The sequence below is a fragment of the Bufo gargarizans genome, chromosome 1 (genome assembly GCF_014858855.1).
Source record: "Bufo gargarizans isolate SCDJY-AF-19 chromosome 1, ASM1485885v1, whole genome shotgun sequence".
NCBI lineage: Eukaryota > Metazoa > Chordata > Amphibia > Anura > Bufonidae > Bufo > Bufo gargarizans.
In genome coordinates this window covers 747,297,576-747,313,441 of record NC_058080.1, presented here as the reverse complement: position 1 = coordinate 747,313,441, position 15,866 = coordinate 747,297,576, and the positions used below count along the sequence as shown (strand labels likewise).

General features: G+C 47.8%; 2 protein-coding genes across 2 annotated transcripts in view; one reads left to right on the top strand and one right to left on the bottom strand.

Moving 5' to 3' along the window:
• The window catches only part of LOC122925022 (zinc finger protein OZF-like), a 338,508-nt gene that overhangs the window by 173,924 nt on the left and 148,718 nt on the right, over window positions 1–15,866 (bottom strand). The gene's annotated exons all lie outside the window — the stretch shown is intronic.
• LOC122925026 (zinc finger protein 260-like) overlaps window positions 11,632–15,866 on the top strand; it is a 63,537-nt gene continuing 59,302 nt past the window's right edge. The window contains exons 1-2 of the mRNA XM_044276562.1: window positions 11,632–11,688; window positions 14,146–15,492. Coding sequence (XP_044132497.1) covers window positions 11,655–11,688; window positions 14,146–15,492 — 1,381 coding nt within the window. The 5' untranslated portion in view covers window positions 11,632–11,654. The remainder of the gene's footprint in view (window positions 11,689–14,145; window positions 15,493–15,866) is intronic.

The following is a 15,866-nucleotide window of genomic DNA, read 5'->3' as shown; positions in this document are numbered from 1 at the left end:
CAGTTTTCACTTCGTGAAAACTCAGATCCGAAAGTATATTCTAACACAGAGGCGTTCCCATGGTGATGGGGACGCTTCTAGTTAGAATACACTGCAAACTGTGTACATGACTGCCCCCTGCTGCCTGGCAGCACCCGATTTCTTACAGGGGGATATGATACGCACAATTAACCCCTCAGGTGCTGCACCTGAAGGGGTTAATTGTGCGTATCATAGCCCCTTGTAAGAGATCCGCGGCTGCCAGGCAGCAGACCCCCCCCTCCCCAGTTTAAATTTCATTGGTGGCCAGTGCGGCCCCCCTCCCTCCCTCTATTGTATTAATAACATTGGTGGCCAGTGCGGCCCCCCCCCCCCCCCACCGATCATTAGTGGCAGCGGAGTTCCGATCGGAGTCCCAGTTTAATCGCTGGGGCTACGATCGGTAACCATGGCAACCAGGAGCGCAGTTGCCATGGTTACTTAGCAATAGTAGAAGCATCATACTTACCTGCTTGGCTGCTGCGCTGTCTGTGATTGGCCGGGAGCTCCTCCTACTGGTAAGTGACAGTTCATTTAGCAATGCGCCGCACAGACCTGTCACTTACCAGTAGAATATACTGTCGGATATGAGTTACATCGTGAAAACTCATATCCGACAGTATATTCTAACACAGAGGCGTTCCCATGGTGATGGGGACGCTTCTAGTTAGAATATACTACAAACTGTTTACATGACTGCCCCCTGCTGCCTGGCAGCACCCGATCCCTTACAGGGGGCCGTGATCAGCACAATTAACCCCTTCAGGTGCTCAGAAAGTCAGAGCTGCTTCAAAATGCAGAAATTCACATTTTTGTACCATTGTTTGTAAATGCTATAACTTTTGCGCAAACCAATAAATATACACTTAGTGGATTTTTTTTTTTCAAAGACATGTAGCACAATAAATTCTGACACAAACTTGTATAGAAATGTAATTATATTTGAACAATTTAACCAGAGAAAGTTAAAAATACACTTTTTTTTAAAAATTGCGGCCTATTTTGATTAATATCGGAAAAACGAAAAATCTTAGCAGCAATCAAATACCACCAAAAGAAAGCTCTATTTGTGAGAAGAAAAGGAGGTAAAATTCATTTGGGTGGTAAGTTGCATGACCGAGCGATAAACGGTGAAAGTAGTGTAGTGCAGAAGTGTAAAAAGTGCTCTGGTCATTAAGGGGGTTTCAGCTAGCGGGGCTGAGGGGGTTAAAATCCCCCTTTTTGGACAGATTATAAGAGCAGCACCGATCAGTCACTGGTTATCTACCAGCAAGTTCACACAGAGCAGATCAGCTGCAGACATTTCTGTGACTGTCCCGCTGCCCTGAATGTGGCTTGTAATAATCCATGCACCTGCTGCAGAAACAACCCAATACATGGAAATGTCTACAATAAATGTGCCCTGTGTGAACACGCTCTAATGCAGCTGGAACATTCTGGGACATGCAGTTACTGCTAGAAGTCACACGTTCAGTCTGAAGGGGATGAGCAGATAATCGCTGAAGTGATGGACAACATGGTCACATTTAGCAATTTAAAGCCGATGCCGGACAAGAATTTTACTACAAATTATTTCACATTTTATTGAGACCCCAACGACTTACATAACACACGCCTGTTCTACATCGATGACAAACAGTCGTACAGGGGCGGACATTGCCCATAAACCCCATGTATGATCTACAATATATATACAATGCAGAACACGGATTGTACAAGACGATCTCTGTAGTATAGTCTACTATACCGGCCCGATGGAGGCCAGAAGGACACGCTCTCATCATGTGACTGGAGCCCTATGGATATGACTGACATATAAAGAACACGTAGCCTCTAATGTAATGTGAGAAGAAACTGTGGAGCTCCTCCATTACATGTCACTGCACACACGTGTATACACTGCACATGACGAGTCTTACCTTGTGATATAAGAGGCTGGAGCTCCTCCATTACATGTCACTGCACACACGTGTATACACTGCACATGACGGCTCTTACCTTGTGATATAAGAGGCTGGAGCTCCTCCATTACATGTCACTGCACACACGTGTATACACTGCACATGACGGCTTCTTACCCTGTGATATAAGAGGCTGGTGCTCCTCCATTACATGTCACTGCACACACGTGTATACACTGCACATGACGGCTCTTACCCTGTGATATAAGAGGCTGGTGCTCCTCCATTACATGTCACTGCACACACGTGTATACACTGCACATGACGGCTCTTACCATGTGATATAAGAGGATGGTGCTCCTCCATCACATGTCACTGCACACACGTGTATACACTGCACATGACGGCTCTTACCTTGTGATATAAGGGGCTGGTGTTCCTCCATTACATGTCACTGCACACACGTGTAAACACTGCACATGACGGATCTTACCCTGAGATATAAGAGGCTGGTGCTCCTCCATCACATGTCACTGCACACACGTGTATACACTGCACATGACGGCTCTTACCATTGTGATATAAGAGGCTGGTGCTCCTCCATTACATGTCACTGCACACACGTGTATACACTGCACATGACGGCTCTTACCTTGTGATATAAGAGGCTGGTGCTCCTCCATTACATGTCACTGCACACACGTGTATACACTGCACATGACGGCTCTTACCTTGTGATATAAGAGGCTGGTGCTCCTCCATTACATGTCACTGCACACACGTGTATACACTGCACATGACGGCTCTTACCCTTGTGATATAAGAGGCTGGTGCTCCTCCATTACATGTCACTGCACACACGTGTATACACTGCACTATGACGGCTCTTACCCTGTGATATAAGAGGCTGGTGCTCCTCCATTACATGTCACTGCACACACGTGTATACACTGCACATGACGGCTCTTACCCTGTGATATAAGAGGCTGGTGCTCCTCCATTACATGTCACTGCACACACGTGTATACACTGCACATGACGGCTCTTACCCTGTGATATAAGAGGCTGGTGCTCCTCCATTACATGTCACTGCACACACGTGTATACACTGCACATGACGGCTCTTACCCTTGTGATATAAGAGGCTGGTGCTCCTCCATTACATGTCACTGCACACACGTGTATACACTGCACATGACGGCTCTTACCTTGTGATATAAGAGGCTGGTGCTCCTCCATTACATGTCACTGCACACACGTGTATACACTGCACATGACGGCTCTTACCTTGTGATATAAGAGGCTGGTGCTCCTCCATTACATGTCACTGCACACACGTGTATACACTGCACATGACGGCTCTTACCTTGTGATATAAGAGGCTGGTGCTCCTCCATTACATGTCACTGCACACACGTGTATACACTGCACATGACGGCTCTTACCTTGTGATATAAGAGGCTGGTGCTCCTCCATTACATGTCACTGCACACACGTGTATACACTGCACATGACGGCTCTTACCTTGTGATATAAGAGGCTGGTGCTCCTCCATTACATGTCACTGCACACACGTGTATACACTGCACATGACGGCTCTTACCTTGTGATATAAGAGGCTGGTGCTCCTCCATTACATGTCACTGCACACACGTGTATACACTGCACATGACGGCTCTTACCTTGTGATATAAGAGGCTGGTGCTCCTCCATTACATGTCACTGCACACACGTGTATACACTGCACATGACGGCTCTTACCTTGTGATATAAGAGGCTGGTGCTCCTCCATTACATGTCACTGCACACACGTGTATACACTGCACATGACGGCTCTTACCTTGTGATATAAGAGGCTGGTGCTCCTCCATTACATGTCACTGCACACACGTGTATACACTGCACATGACGGCTCTTACCTTGTGATATAAGAGGCTGGTGCTCCTCCATTACATGTCACTGCACACACGTGTATACACTGCACATGACGGCTCTTACCCTTGTGATATAAGAGGCTGGTGCTCCTCCATTACATGTCACTGCACACACGTGTATACACTGCACATGACGGCTCTTACCTTGTGATATAAGAGGCTGGTGCTCCTCCATTACATGTCACTGCACACACGTGTATACACTGCACATGACGGCTCTTACCTTGTGATATAAGAGGCTGGTGCTCCTCCATTACATGTCACTGCACACACGTGTATACACTGCACATGACGGGTCTTACCCTGTGATATAAGAGGCTGGTGCTCCTCCATTACATGTCACTGCACACACGTGTATACACTGCACATGACGGCTCTTACCCTGTGATATAAGAGGCTGGTGCTCCTCCATTACATGTCACTGCACACACGTGTATACACTGCACATGACGGCTCTTACCTTGTGATATAAGAGGCTGGTGCTCCTCCATTACATGTCACTGCACACACGTGTATACACTGCACATGACGGGTCTTACCTTGTGATATAAGAGGCTGGTGCTCCTCCATTACATGTCACTGCACACACACGTGTATACACTGCACATGACGGGTCTTACCCTGTGATATAAGAGGCTGGTGCTCCTCCATTACATGTCACTGCACACACGTGTATACACTGCACATGACGGCTCTTACCCTGTGATATAAGAGGCTGGTGCTCCTCCATTACATGTCACTGCACACACGAGTATACACTGCACATGACGGCTCTTACCTTGTGATATAAGAGGCTGGTGCTCCTCCATTACATGTCACTGCACACACGTGTATACACTGCACATGACGGGTCTTACCTTGTGATATAAGAGGCTGGTGCTCCTCCATCATGGCCTCCTTGTACAGGTCCTTGTGTCCTTCTATATACTCCCACTCCTCCATGGAGAAATAGACAGTGACGTCCTGACACCTTATAGGAACCTGACAACACAATGACACCGTCATCACCCAGACCCCTCCAGTGCTGTTACTGGAGAATTTCCCAGCATTCCCAGCAGTGTCACCTCTCCAGTCAGCAGCTCCATCATCTTGTGGGTGAGTTCTAGGATCTTCTGCTCATGTATCAGGGGGTGAGGGGGAGGCTCTGTGATGGGGGGAGGGGTCCTGCTCCGCCCTCCTGACTCCTGGAGATGGATGATGGGAGTCACACAGTCCCCCGATGTCTTCTTCACTATTGTGTACTCCTGTGGATGGAGAGAGACACTTAGGGAATAAACCCTTCAGGGGCCATGTGCTCTCCTCCGGCCCTCTCCTCCTGGTACAACGTGCCTACTTACCTTCTCATGGCTCCTACATGACTATTGGTCACTGGTCACATGATACATCACTCACCATATTGGGGGCTGATCTTCAGGTTCTCCATCACTTGGAAGGTCTGGAGGCCGTTCTCCAGGACCCTGGACTCTTCCTATCACTTCCTATTATAGATTCTCCTTCCCGATGTCTGACTTGTTACAGAATACAATACAGAGGAGAGAAATCTAGAAAAGTTTACCTCTCCGCTCAGCAGGGAGATGATCTCCAAGGTGAGGTCTAATATTCTTCTGCTGATCTCCTTCCTGTCCATCCTTGGTGGTCATTCAGGAGAAGAGGAGAGAACTGGAGGAGCTGGAGGCTTCTAGTACTGCAGGCGCCTTTATGAGAAGAGGAGAGGAAATCATCCAGGGGACAAGACCAGATGTCACCTCCAGAACCGCACTTCCTGAGCCTGGAGGGGCCCCGCTTCTCAGAGCCCCCACCACATGGATTCCAGGGGCCCCAACATGGTGATCTCTGGTGGCTCCACAGGAGATAAATGTCTGATAGATGCAGGTCCCACCTCTGGGCTGTGCTCAGCAGTGTCCAGAACTCCTAGAGAAGAGACCGGAGAGAGCTGAGCTCAGGCCGGGCCCCGCTCCATTCATTCTCCTCCTGGAGGCAGGGGCCCCTCACCAGGACAGTCAGGGACCAGAGAATGATGACAACCCCCACTATCCCCACTACTCCTCCCCCATCATACTAAGCTGAGGAGCGGAGAAGGATTCCTTGTGTGTAATGGAGGAGAATCTCCAGAGGTGACATGTCTGAGCTCTCCACCACACTGTCTCCTCACAGCTCATCTTACCTGCAGGCTGGAGGAATGGCTGATACCAGAGAGAACAAGAGCCCTTTGAAGTACCCTGAGGCCGACACATGACAGTGATGTCATTACAGGTCCTTTCCCACCTCTTCTCCTCTCCACTGCTGAGCCCCGCCCCGCCCCGCCCCGCCCCGCCCCGATCACATGACGGTGACGTCACCCCAGGTCCTTCACCACGTCCTCTTCCCACTGCTGAGCCCCGCCCCCTGATCACATGACAGTGATGTCACCCCAGGTCCTTCAGCTCTGGCAGTGCAGCAGATACTGGGCAGGTCCTGGTCGGTAGTCAGGGCTCTTGTTCTCTCTGGTATCAGCCATTCCTCCAGCCTGCAGGTAAGATGAGCTGTGAGGAGACAGTGTGGTGGAGAGCTCAGACATGTCACCTCTGGAGATTCTCCTCCATTACACACAAGGAATCCTTCTCCGCTCCTCAGCTTAGTATGATGGGGGAGGAGTAGTGGGGATAGTGGGGGTTGTCATCATTCGCTGGCCCCTGACTGTCCTGGTGAGGGGCCCCTGCCTCCAGGAGGAGAATGAATGGAGCGGGGCCCGGCCTGAGCTCAGCTCTCTCCAGTCTCTTCTCTAGGAGTTCTGGACACAGCTGAGCACAGCCCAGAGGTGGGACCTGCATCTATCAGACATTTATCTCCTGTGGAGCCACCAGAGATCTCCATGTTGGGCCCCTGGACTCCATGTGGTGGGAGCTCTGAGAAGCGGGGCCCCTCCAGGCTCAGGAAGTGCGGTTCTGGAGGTGACATCTGGTCTTGTCCCCTGGATGATTTCCTCTCCTCTTCTCATAAAGGCGCCTGCAGTACTAGAAGCCTCCAGCTCCTCCAGTTCTCTCCTCTTCTCCTGAATGACCACCAAGGATGGACAGGAAGGAGATCAGCAGAAGAATATTAGACCTCACCTTGGAGATCATCTCCCTGCTGAGCGGAGAGGTAAACTTTTCTAGATTTCTCTCCTCTGTATTGTATTCTGTAATATTGTTGATATGAATAGTCTGATCGCTAATTTTTATCGCGGATATCGGCACTTTGAGAATTCGTGAAGATGTAGAATATAGCGCTGTATCTTCGTAATCACTAATATTCTAGATTCTTTTCATCAGTTTCACCCATGATCCAGTGGTCCAGATGGCGACCAGGAATTTGCACATGATAAGACTTTTAAGTCTTATCGCCATTTGTGACTTGTCCCACCGCAGCTCTGCAGCTTTAAGAAGAAAAAAACTTCCTTCAGCAGACGCACCACGCCATGGCACGTCTGTCAGAAGAGCCAATCCCCCGACATCCAGCCAGCGAGGAACAGGAAGCAAGGACCAGTGGCGTACTAAGGGGGGGCCCGGGTGCCGGCTCTCACGGGGTGCCAGGAGCAATGAGCGCTTCCATCAATACAGATGCTGAATCCAGATTTCCATCAATACAGAAGGAAGCGATCATTGCTGGAGCGCAGGGCGCTGGGTCCTGTCACTGCTCCGCTCCCCGCGCTCCTCTCCTCCTTCAGGCCGGAGGCGCACAGAATGGTGAAACAGGAAGACTTCTCCCCGCTCCACCATTCAGCATGTGTGGGTGGAGCCAGCAGCAGAGAAATCTGCATAAGCTCCGCCCACACCGGGCTGCAGAGCGATCTGTGCCTGCAGGGAAGAAAGGACTGTGAGCTTCAGAGACGGGACAAGGGGAGGAGGTACTGTGTCTTATGTGTTTTACTAGAGAGGAGGTAAAGAGGTCTTTATTACTATGGAGGGGGCACAGAGGGCTTTATTACTATGGAGGGGGCACAGAGGGCTTTATTACTATGGAGAGGGCACAGAGGGCTTTATTACTATGGAGGGGGCACTGAGGGCTTTATTACTATGGAGGGGGCACTGAGGGCTTTATTACTATGGAGGGGCGCAGAGGTCTTTATTACTATGGAGGGGGCACAGAGGGCTTTATTACTATGGAGGGGGCACAGAGGACTTTATTACTATGGAGGGGGCACAGAGGGCTTTATTACTATGGAGGGGGCACAGAGGGCTTTATTACTATGGAGGGGGCACAGAGGGCTTTATTACTATGGAGGGGGCACAGAGGGCTTTATTACTATGGAGGGGGCACAGAGGACTTTATTACTATGGAGGGGCCGCAGAGGTCTTTATTACTATGGAGGGGGCGCAGAGGTCTTTATTACTATGGAGGGGCACAGAGGGCTTTATTACTATGGAGGGGCGCAGAGGGCTTTATTACTATGGAGGGGGCACAGAGGACTTTATTACTATGGAGGGGGCACAGAGGGCTTTATTACTATGGAGGGAGCACAGAGGGCTTTATTACTATGGAGGGGGCACAGAGGGCTTTATTACTATGGAGGGGGCACAGAGGGCTTTATTACTATGGAGGGGGCACAGAGGTCTTTATTACTATGGAGGGGGCGCAGAGGTCTTTATTACTATGGAGGGGGCACTGAGGGCTTTATTACTATGGAGGGGGCACTGAGGGCTTTATTACTATGGAGGGGGCACAGAGGGCTTTATTACTATGGAGGGGGCACAGAAGGCTTTATTACTATGGAGGGGGCACAGAGGGCTTTATTACTATGGAGGGGGCACAGAAGGCTTTATTACTATGGAGGGGGCACAGAGGTCTTTATTACTATGGAGGGGGACAGAGGACTTTATTACTATGGAGGGGGACAGAGGACGTTATTACTATGGAGGGGGACAGAGGACTTTATTACTATGGAGGGGGACAGAGGACGTTATTACTATGGAGGGGGCACAGAGGACTTTATTACTATGGAGGGGGCACAGAGGGCTTTATTACTATGGAGGGGACACAGAGTACTTTATTACTATGGAGGGGGCACAGAGGACATTATTACTATAGAGGGGGACAGAGGACTTTATTACTATAGAGGGGGCACCGCGGAGGCAGGATCACAGGAGACGGGCCCTCACTGCGGAGGCAGGATCACAGGAGACGGGCCCTCGCCGCGGAGGCAGGTAGAGGACTTACTATAGAGTGGGCACCGCGGAGGCAGGATCACAGGAGACGGGCCCTCACTGCGGAGGCAGGATCACAGGAGACGGGCCCTCACCGCGGAGGCAGGATCACAGGAGACGGGCCCTCACCGTGGAGGCAGGATCACAGGAGACGGGCCCTCACCGCGGAGGCAGGATCACAGGAGACGGGCCCTCACCGTGGAGGCAGGATCACATGAGACGGGCCCTCGCCGCGGAGGCAGGATCACAGGAGACGGGCCCTCACCGCGGAGGCAGGATCACAGGAGACGGGCCCTCACCGTGGAGGCAGGATCACAGGAGACGGGCCCTCACCGAGGATCAGGCGGCTGTGAAGCAGGGACCATAAAGCACCACAGGGAATACAGAAGGGCTGAACCAAGGACCAGAGAGGAAGGGGCCGGGGGCGCTGTATACACAGATGGTCGGACACAGTGCAGGAGGACACATAAGGAAACCATAAACAATGGCGACCTTCCCTTCATTATCTGTTCCCTTTTAGGTCCCTTTCACACGAGCGAGTCCCACACATTAAACTCGTCAGGGAGAACACCCGTCCTGACCTCCCAGCACTGCCCGGGTCACATAGCATTGTATTGATTTAGGATGCTATTTAACCCTTATAGTTGTGGAATGTATTGGATAATGCTGACAGCATTATGTCAGTGTCATCTAATACATTCCAGAACTGTAAGGGTTACATAGCACCGTAAATCAATACAATGCTATGCGACCCCGGCAGTGCTGGGAGGTCAGATAGGTGATGGTAGGCGTGGAAAGAGTTAAAGGGGTTCTCTGGGCTTTGAATATTGATGACCTATCTTCAGGACAGGTCATCAATATCAGATGGTCGGGGGTCTGATACCCGGCCCCCCGCTGATCAGCTGTATGAGGAGACGGCGTGCGCAGTGTGCCACCTCCCGTATCTCTTCCTGCCATAGACATAGCAGCAGCGAGCAGGATAGGTCATCGATATTACAAGCCCAGAGAACTGCTGTAATGAAAGCTGATCAGTAAATGATATATACACCGCAGGATGGTCCTACTGACAAGTAGACCTCAGTCCAGTGTGAACGAAGGCTTATCTGCCCAAAACAGAATGAAATCCAAAGTATGCAATCACTTTATATTTCTCCAGCGGAGGATCTCTCCCAGATGGGCCCAGAAGGCCTTCACTGGAGCCATCTACTCCTGAGCCCGGAGTAAGAGGCTGGTTTGGATCTAAAAGAACGAGGAGCCTCATTACACAGGACGGACGAGCCACGCCGACTTTGGGACTGTTTATTGGGACCAATAAACCCTAAATTTTGAACTATAAATAGTTTTCATCAGTGATGAAAGTTCAAGTTTTTAAGTTCAGCTGTAAGAGGAGCAAATGGAGTGAGAAGGAGGAGAGATGTGCGGGGCCCGGCACACAGCGAGGCCTTATTCACACGTCAGTGTTCAGTCCGTGATTTCCATCAGGGATTTATGAGACAAAACCAGGTGCGGATCTAAACACAGAACAGGAGCCGATCGTTCCCTTTACCTGATGTCTGTGGAGGCTCCAATCCTGGGTTTGGCTCCAATCGCTGACCAAAACACTGACGTCTGAATGAGGCAATACTGTGTATTACATTAGATAGATAGTTAGCTGATATATATAATACAGATAGTCCGTGTAGGTTATATCCTGATAAAGTGGAGCTGATGGTTCCAGTGCAGGGTGTGAGGTAGTGTGATAGGTTCTGCTGTCCATACAGACATGCTATAAAGCGATTGTTCTGCCGACCATGTTCTCCAGTCTCAGAAAACTTCTAGTAGCTTGAAAAATGTAGCAAAAGTGACTCACGCCTGTATTTCGCACACATTACGCGAATATTACATTGTCGATTTTCGCAATCAAAAAAAATAATGACTGGAGATCACAAATTCTAGAATTTGTGAATTTATGGCAAAAATGTGCGATATTTCACGAACACGAATATTGCCTATGCTGCTCATCACTATTCTGTAACAAGTCAGACATCAGGAAGGAGAATTCCATCATAGGAAGTGATAGGAAGAGTCCAGGGTCCTGGAGAACGGCCTCCAGACCTTCCAAGTGACGGAGAACCTGAAGATCAGCCCCCAATATGGTGAGTGATGTGTCATGTGACCAGTGACCAATAGTCATGTTGTAGGAGCCATGAGAAGGTAAGTAGGCACGTTGTACCAGGAGGAGAGGGCCGGAGGAGAGCACATGGCCCCTGAAGGGTTTATTCCCTAAGTGTCTCTCTCCATCCACAGGAGTACACAATAGTGAAGAAGACATCGGGGGACTGTGTGACTCCCATCATCCATCTCCAGGAGTCAGGAGGGCGGAGCAGGACCCCTCCCCCCATCACAGAGCCTCCCCCTCACCCCCTGATACATGAGCAGAAGATCCTAGAACTCACCCACAAGATGATGGAGCTGCTGACTGGAGAGGTGACACTGCTGGGAATGCTGGGAAATTCTCCAGTAACAGCACTGGAGGGGTCTGGGTGATGACGGTGTCATTGTGTTGTCAGGTTCCTATAAGGTGTCGGGACGTCACTGTCTATTTCTCCATGGAGGAGTGGGAGTATATAGAAGGACACAAGGACCTGTACAAGGAGGCCATGATGGAGGAGCACCAGCCTCTTATATCACAGGGTAAGACCCGTCATGTGCAGTGTGTACACGTGTGTGCAGTGACATGTAATGGAGGAGCTCCAGCCTCTTATATCACAAGGTAAGAGCCGTCATGTGCAGTGTATACACGTGTGTGCAGTGACATGTAATGGAGGAGCACCAGCCTCTTATATCACAAGGTAAGAGCCGTCATGTGCAGTGTATACACGTGTGTGCAGTGACATGTAATGGAGGAGCACCAGCCTCTTATATCACAAGGTAAGAGCCGTCATGTGCAGTGTATACACGTGTGTGCAGTGACATGTAATGGAGGAGTACCAGCCTCTTATATCACAAGGTAAGAGCCGTCATGTGCAGTGTATACACGTGTGTGCAGTGACATGTAATGGAGGAGCACCAGCCTCTTATATCACAGGGTAAGAGCCGTCATGTGCAGTGTGTACACGTGTGTGCAGTGACATGTAATGGAGGAGCACCAGCCTCTAATATCACAAGGTAAGAGCCGTCATGTGCAGTGTATACACGTGTGTGCAGTGACATGTAATGGAGAAGCACCAGGCTCTTATATCACAAGGTAAGAGCCGTCATGTGCAGTGTGTACACGTGTGTGCAGTGACATGTAATGGAGGAGCACCAGCCTCTTATATCACAAGGTAAGAGCCGTCATGTGCAGTGTATACACGTGTGTGCAGGGACATGTAATGGAGGAGCACCAGCCTCTTATATCACAAGGGAAGACCCGTCATGTGCAGTGTATACACGTGTGTGTAGTGATAAGTAATGTAGGAGCACCAGCCTCTTATATCACAAGGTAAGAGCCGTCATGTGCAGTGTATACACGTGTGTGCAGTGATATGTAATGGAGGAGCACCAGCCTCTTATATCACAGGGTAAGAGCCGTCATGTGCAGTGTATACACGTGTGTGCAGTGACATGTAATGGAGGAGCACCAGCCTCTTATATCACAAGGTAAGAGCCGTCATGTGCAGTGTATACACGTGTGTGCAGTGACATGTAATGGAGGAGCACCAGCCTCTTATATCACAAGGTAAGAGCCGTCATGTGCAGTGTATACACGTGTGTGCAGGGACATGTAATGGAGGAGCACCAGCCTCTTATATCACAAGGGAAGACCCGTCATGTGCAGTGTATACACGTGTGTGTAGTGATAAGTAATGTAGGAGCACCAGCCTCTTATATCACAAGGTAAGAGCCGTCATGTGCAGTGTATACACGTGTGTGCAGTGATATGTAATGGAGGAGCACCAGCCTCTTATATCACAGGGTAAGAGCCGTCATGTGCAGTGTATACACGTGTGTGCAGTGACATGTAATGGAGGAGCTCCAGCCTCTTATATCACGAGGTAAGACCCTTCATGTGCAGTGTATACACGTGTGTGCAGTGACATGTAATGGAGGAGCTCCAGCCTCTTATATCACGAGGTAAGACCCTTCATGTGCAGTGTATACACGTGTGTGCAGTGACATGTAATGGAGGAGCTCCAGCCTCTTATATCACGAGGTAAGACCCTTCATGTGCAGTGTATACACGTGTGTGCAGTGATATGTAATGGAGGAGCACCAGCCTCTTATAGTGGATCCTTTTCCATTCAGAATGCATTAGGGCAAAACTGATCTGTTTTGGATTACTTCTGAGAGCCCATGACGGATCTCACAAACGGAAAACCGAAATGCCAGTGTGAAAGTAGCCTAAGTCGTTTGTGTCTCAAAAAAATGTGAAAAAATTTGTAGTAAAATTCTTGTCCGGCATCGGCTTTAAATTGCTAAATGTGACCATGTTGTCCATCACTTCAGCGATTATCTGCTCATCCCCTTCAGACTGAACGTGTGACTTCTAGCAATAACTGCATGTCCCAGAATGTTCCAGCTGCATTAGAGCGTGTTCACACAGGGCACATTTATTGTAGACATTTCCATGTATTGGGTTGTTTCTGCAGCAGGTGCATGGATTATTACAAGCCACATTCAGGGCAGCGGGACAGTCACAGAAATGTCTGCAGCTGATCTGCACTGTGTGAACTTGCTGGTAGATAACCAGTGACTGATCTGTGCTGCTCTTATAATCTGTCCAAAAAGGGGGGATTTTAAGGTTCCACATATAGAAACAATAGGCAGGTTCTGCAGGGGCGGGGCTTCATTGATTCCACACATGGTCAGGCTTTTCAAATTTTTTTGTTCTGTTAAGTCATTATTTACTGTATGTAATAAAAGTCATGACCTGGTGTAAACCAGAATCCTGTACTTTTTCAGGAAGTTATAGAAGCTTTGTAAGGCTGGGATCACAAGTGAAGTTTTTTGGGCCAAAGTCAGGAATGGATTCCAAATGAATGAACACTTCTCCTTCCTGCTGGATCAACTTCCAGCGGAATTGGAATGTTATCAGTTTGTCTACTCTGTAGTTTGCAACAACAAAAAAAAAATCTACTTTAAAACAAATTTTCATTTTTATCTTAACAGAAAATCCCAGTAAGAAATGTGAAAATGTCATGTTACCACTAGATGACGATATCCTGCAGCGCTCTTCAGGAGAAGACCTCATTACCCTTAATGTACATCCAGGACTTCACAGTACAGATCTGTCATATAATCCTCCTAATTGTGAGGAACCTTCTCCTGACCAATCACAGATTGTTACCGCAAGTACAAGTCAGAAAAGGATTACAAGGTTTCATTGTGATAAAGAATCTACAAACAGCTCAGGACTTTCTACACACCGAAGACGTCACAAAGGAGAGAAAATGTATTCATGTTCAGCATGTGGAAAATGTTTTACACAGAAATCACATCTTGTTTTACATGAAAGAATTCACACAGGAGAGAAGCCGTATTCATGTTCAGAATGTGAGAAATGTTTTACACATAAATCAAATCTTGTTCAACATGAAAGAATTCACACTGGGGGAAAGCCGTATTCATGTTCAGAATGTGAGAAATGTTTTACACATAAATCAAATCTAGTTAAACATGAGAAAATTCACACTGGGGGAAAGCCATATTCATGTTCAGAATGTGGGAAATGTTTTACACAGAAATCAGATTTTGTTATACATGAAAGACGTCACACAGGAGAGAAGCCATATTCATGTTCAGAATGTGGGAAATGTTTTACACAGAAATCACATCTTGTTTTACATGAAAGAATTCACACAGGAGAGAAGCCGTATTCATGTTCAGAATGTAGGAAATGTTTTACACAGAAATCAAATCTTGTTAAACATGAAAGAATTCACACTGGGGGAAAGCCATATTCATGTTCAGAATGTGGGAAATGTTTTACACAGAAATCAGATTTTGTTATACATGAAAGACGTCACACAGGAGAAAAGCCATATTCATGTTCAGAATGTGGGAAATGTTTTACACGTAAAACATATCTTGTTATGCATGAGAGAAATCACACAGGAGAGAAGCCGTATTCATGTTCAGAATGTGGGAAATGTTTTACACGGAAATCATATCTTGTTATACATGAAAGATGTCATATAGGAGAGAAGCCATATTCATGTTCAGAATGTGGGAAATGTTTTACACAGAAATCATATCTGGTTATACATCAGAGATGTCACACAGGAGAGAAGCCATATTCATGTTTAGAATGTGGGAAAGGTTTTACACAGAAATCCAATCTTGTTATACATGAAAGATGTCACACAGGAGAGAAAGCATATACATGTTCAGAATGTGGGAAATGTTTTACACAGAAATCATATCTGGTTATACATCAGAGATGTCACACAGGAGTGAAGCCATTTTCATGTTCAGAATGTGGGAAACGTTTTTCAGAAAAATCAAGTCTTCTTAAGCATAAGAGGAATCACACATGACAGAAGATGCATTCAGAATGAGAAAAATGTTTTTGCTTCTAAGGCCATAATTAGGGTCATTAATGAAGTCACACGAGAGAGAATCCATATGGCCACAATATAAGGAAACAATATATCACTGGGTCATAGACATTGTTTTCATTTCAGGTTGTATATTTGGATATAAAAGCTTAATTGATGTCACATAACGGCTTCTATAAAACATCTGAAAAATCCTGTTTAGAAAGACATATATTCTGTTCATGACTTATATTTTAAACCTTACAGTTAACGGAGGGTTTTTCGTTTTTTACTCCCTGCCTTTCCAGGGCTTTTTTTATTTTTACATTTACATAGATGTAAGAGCGCTTGTAT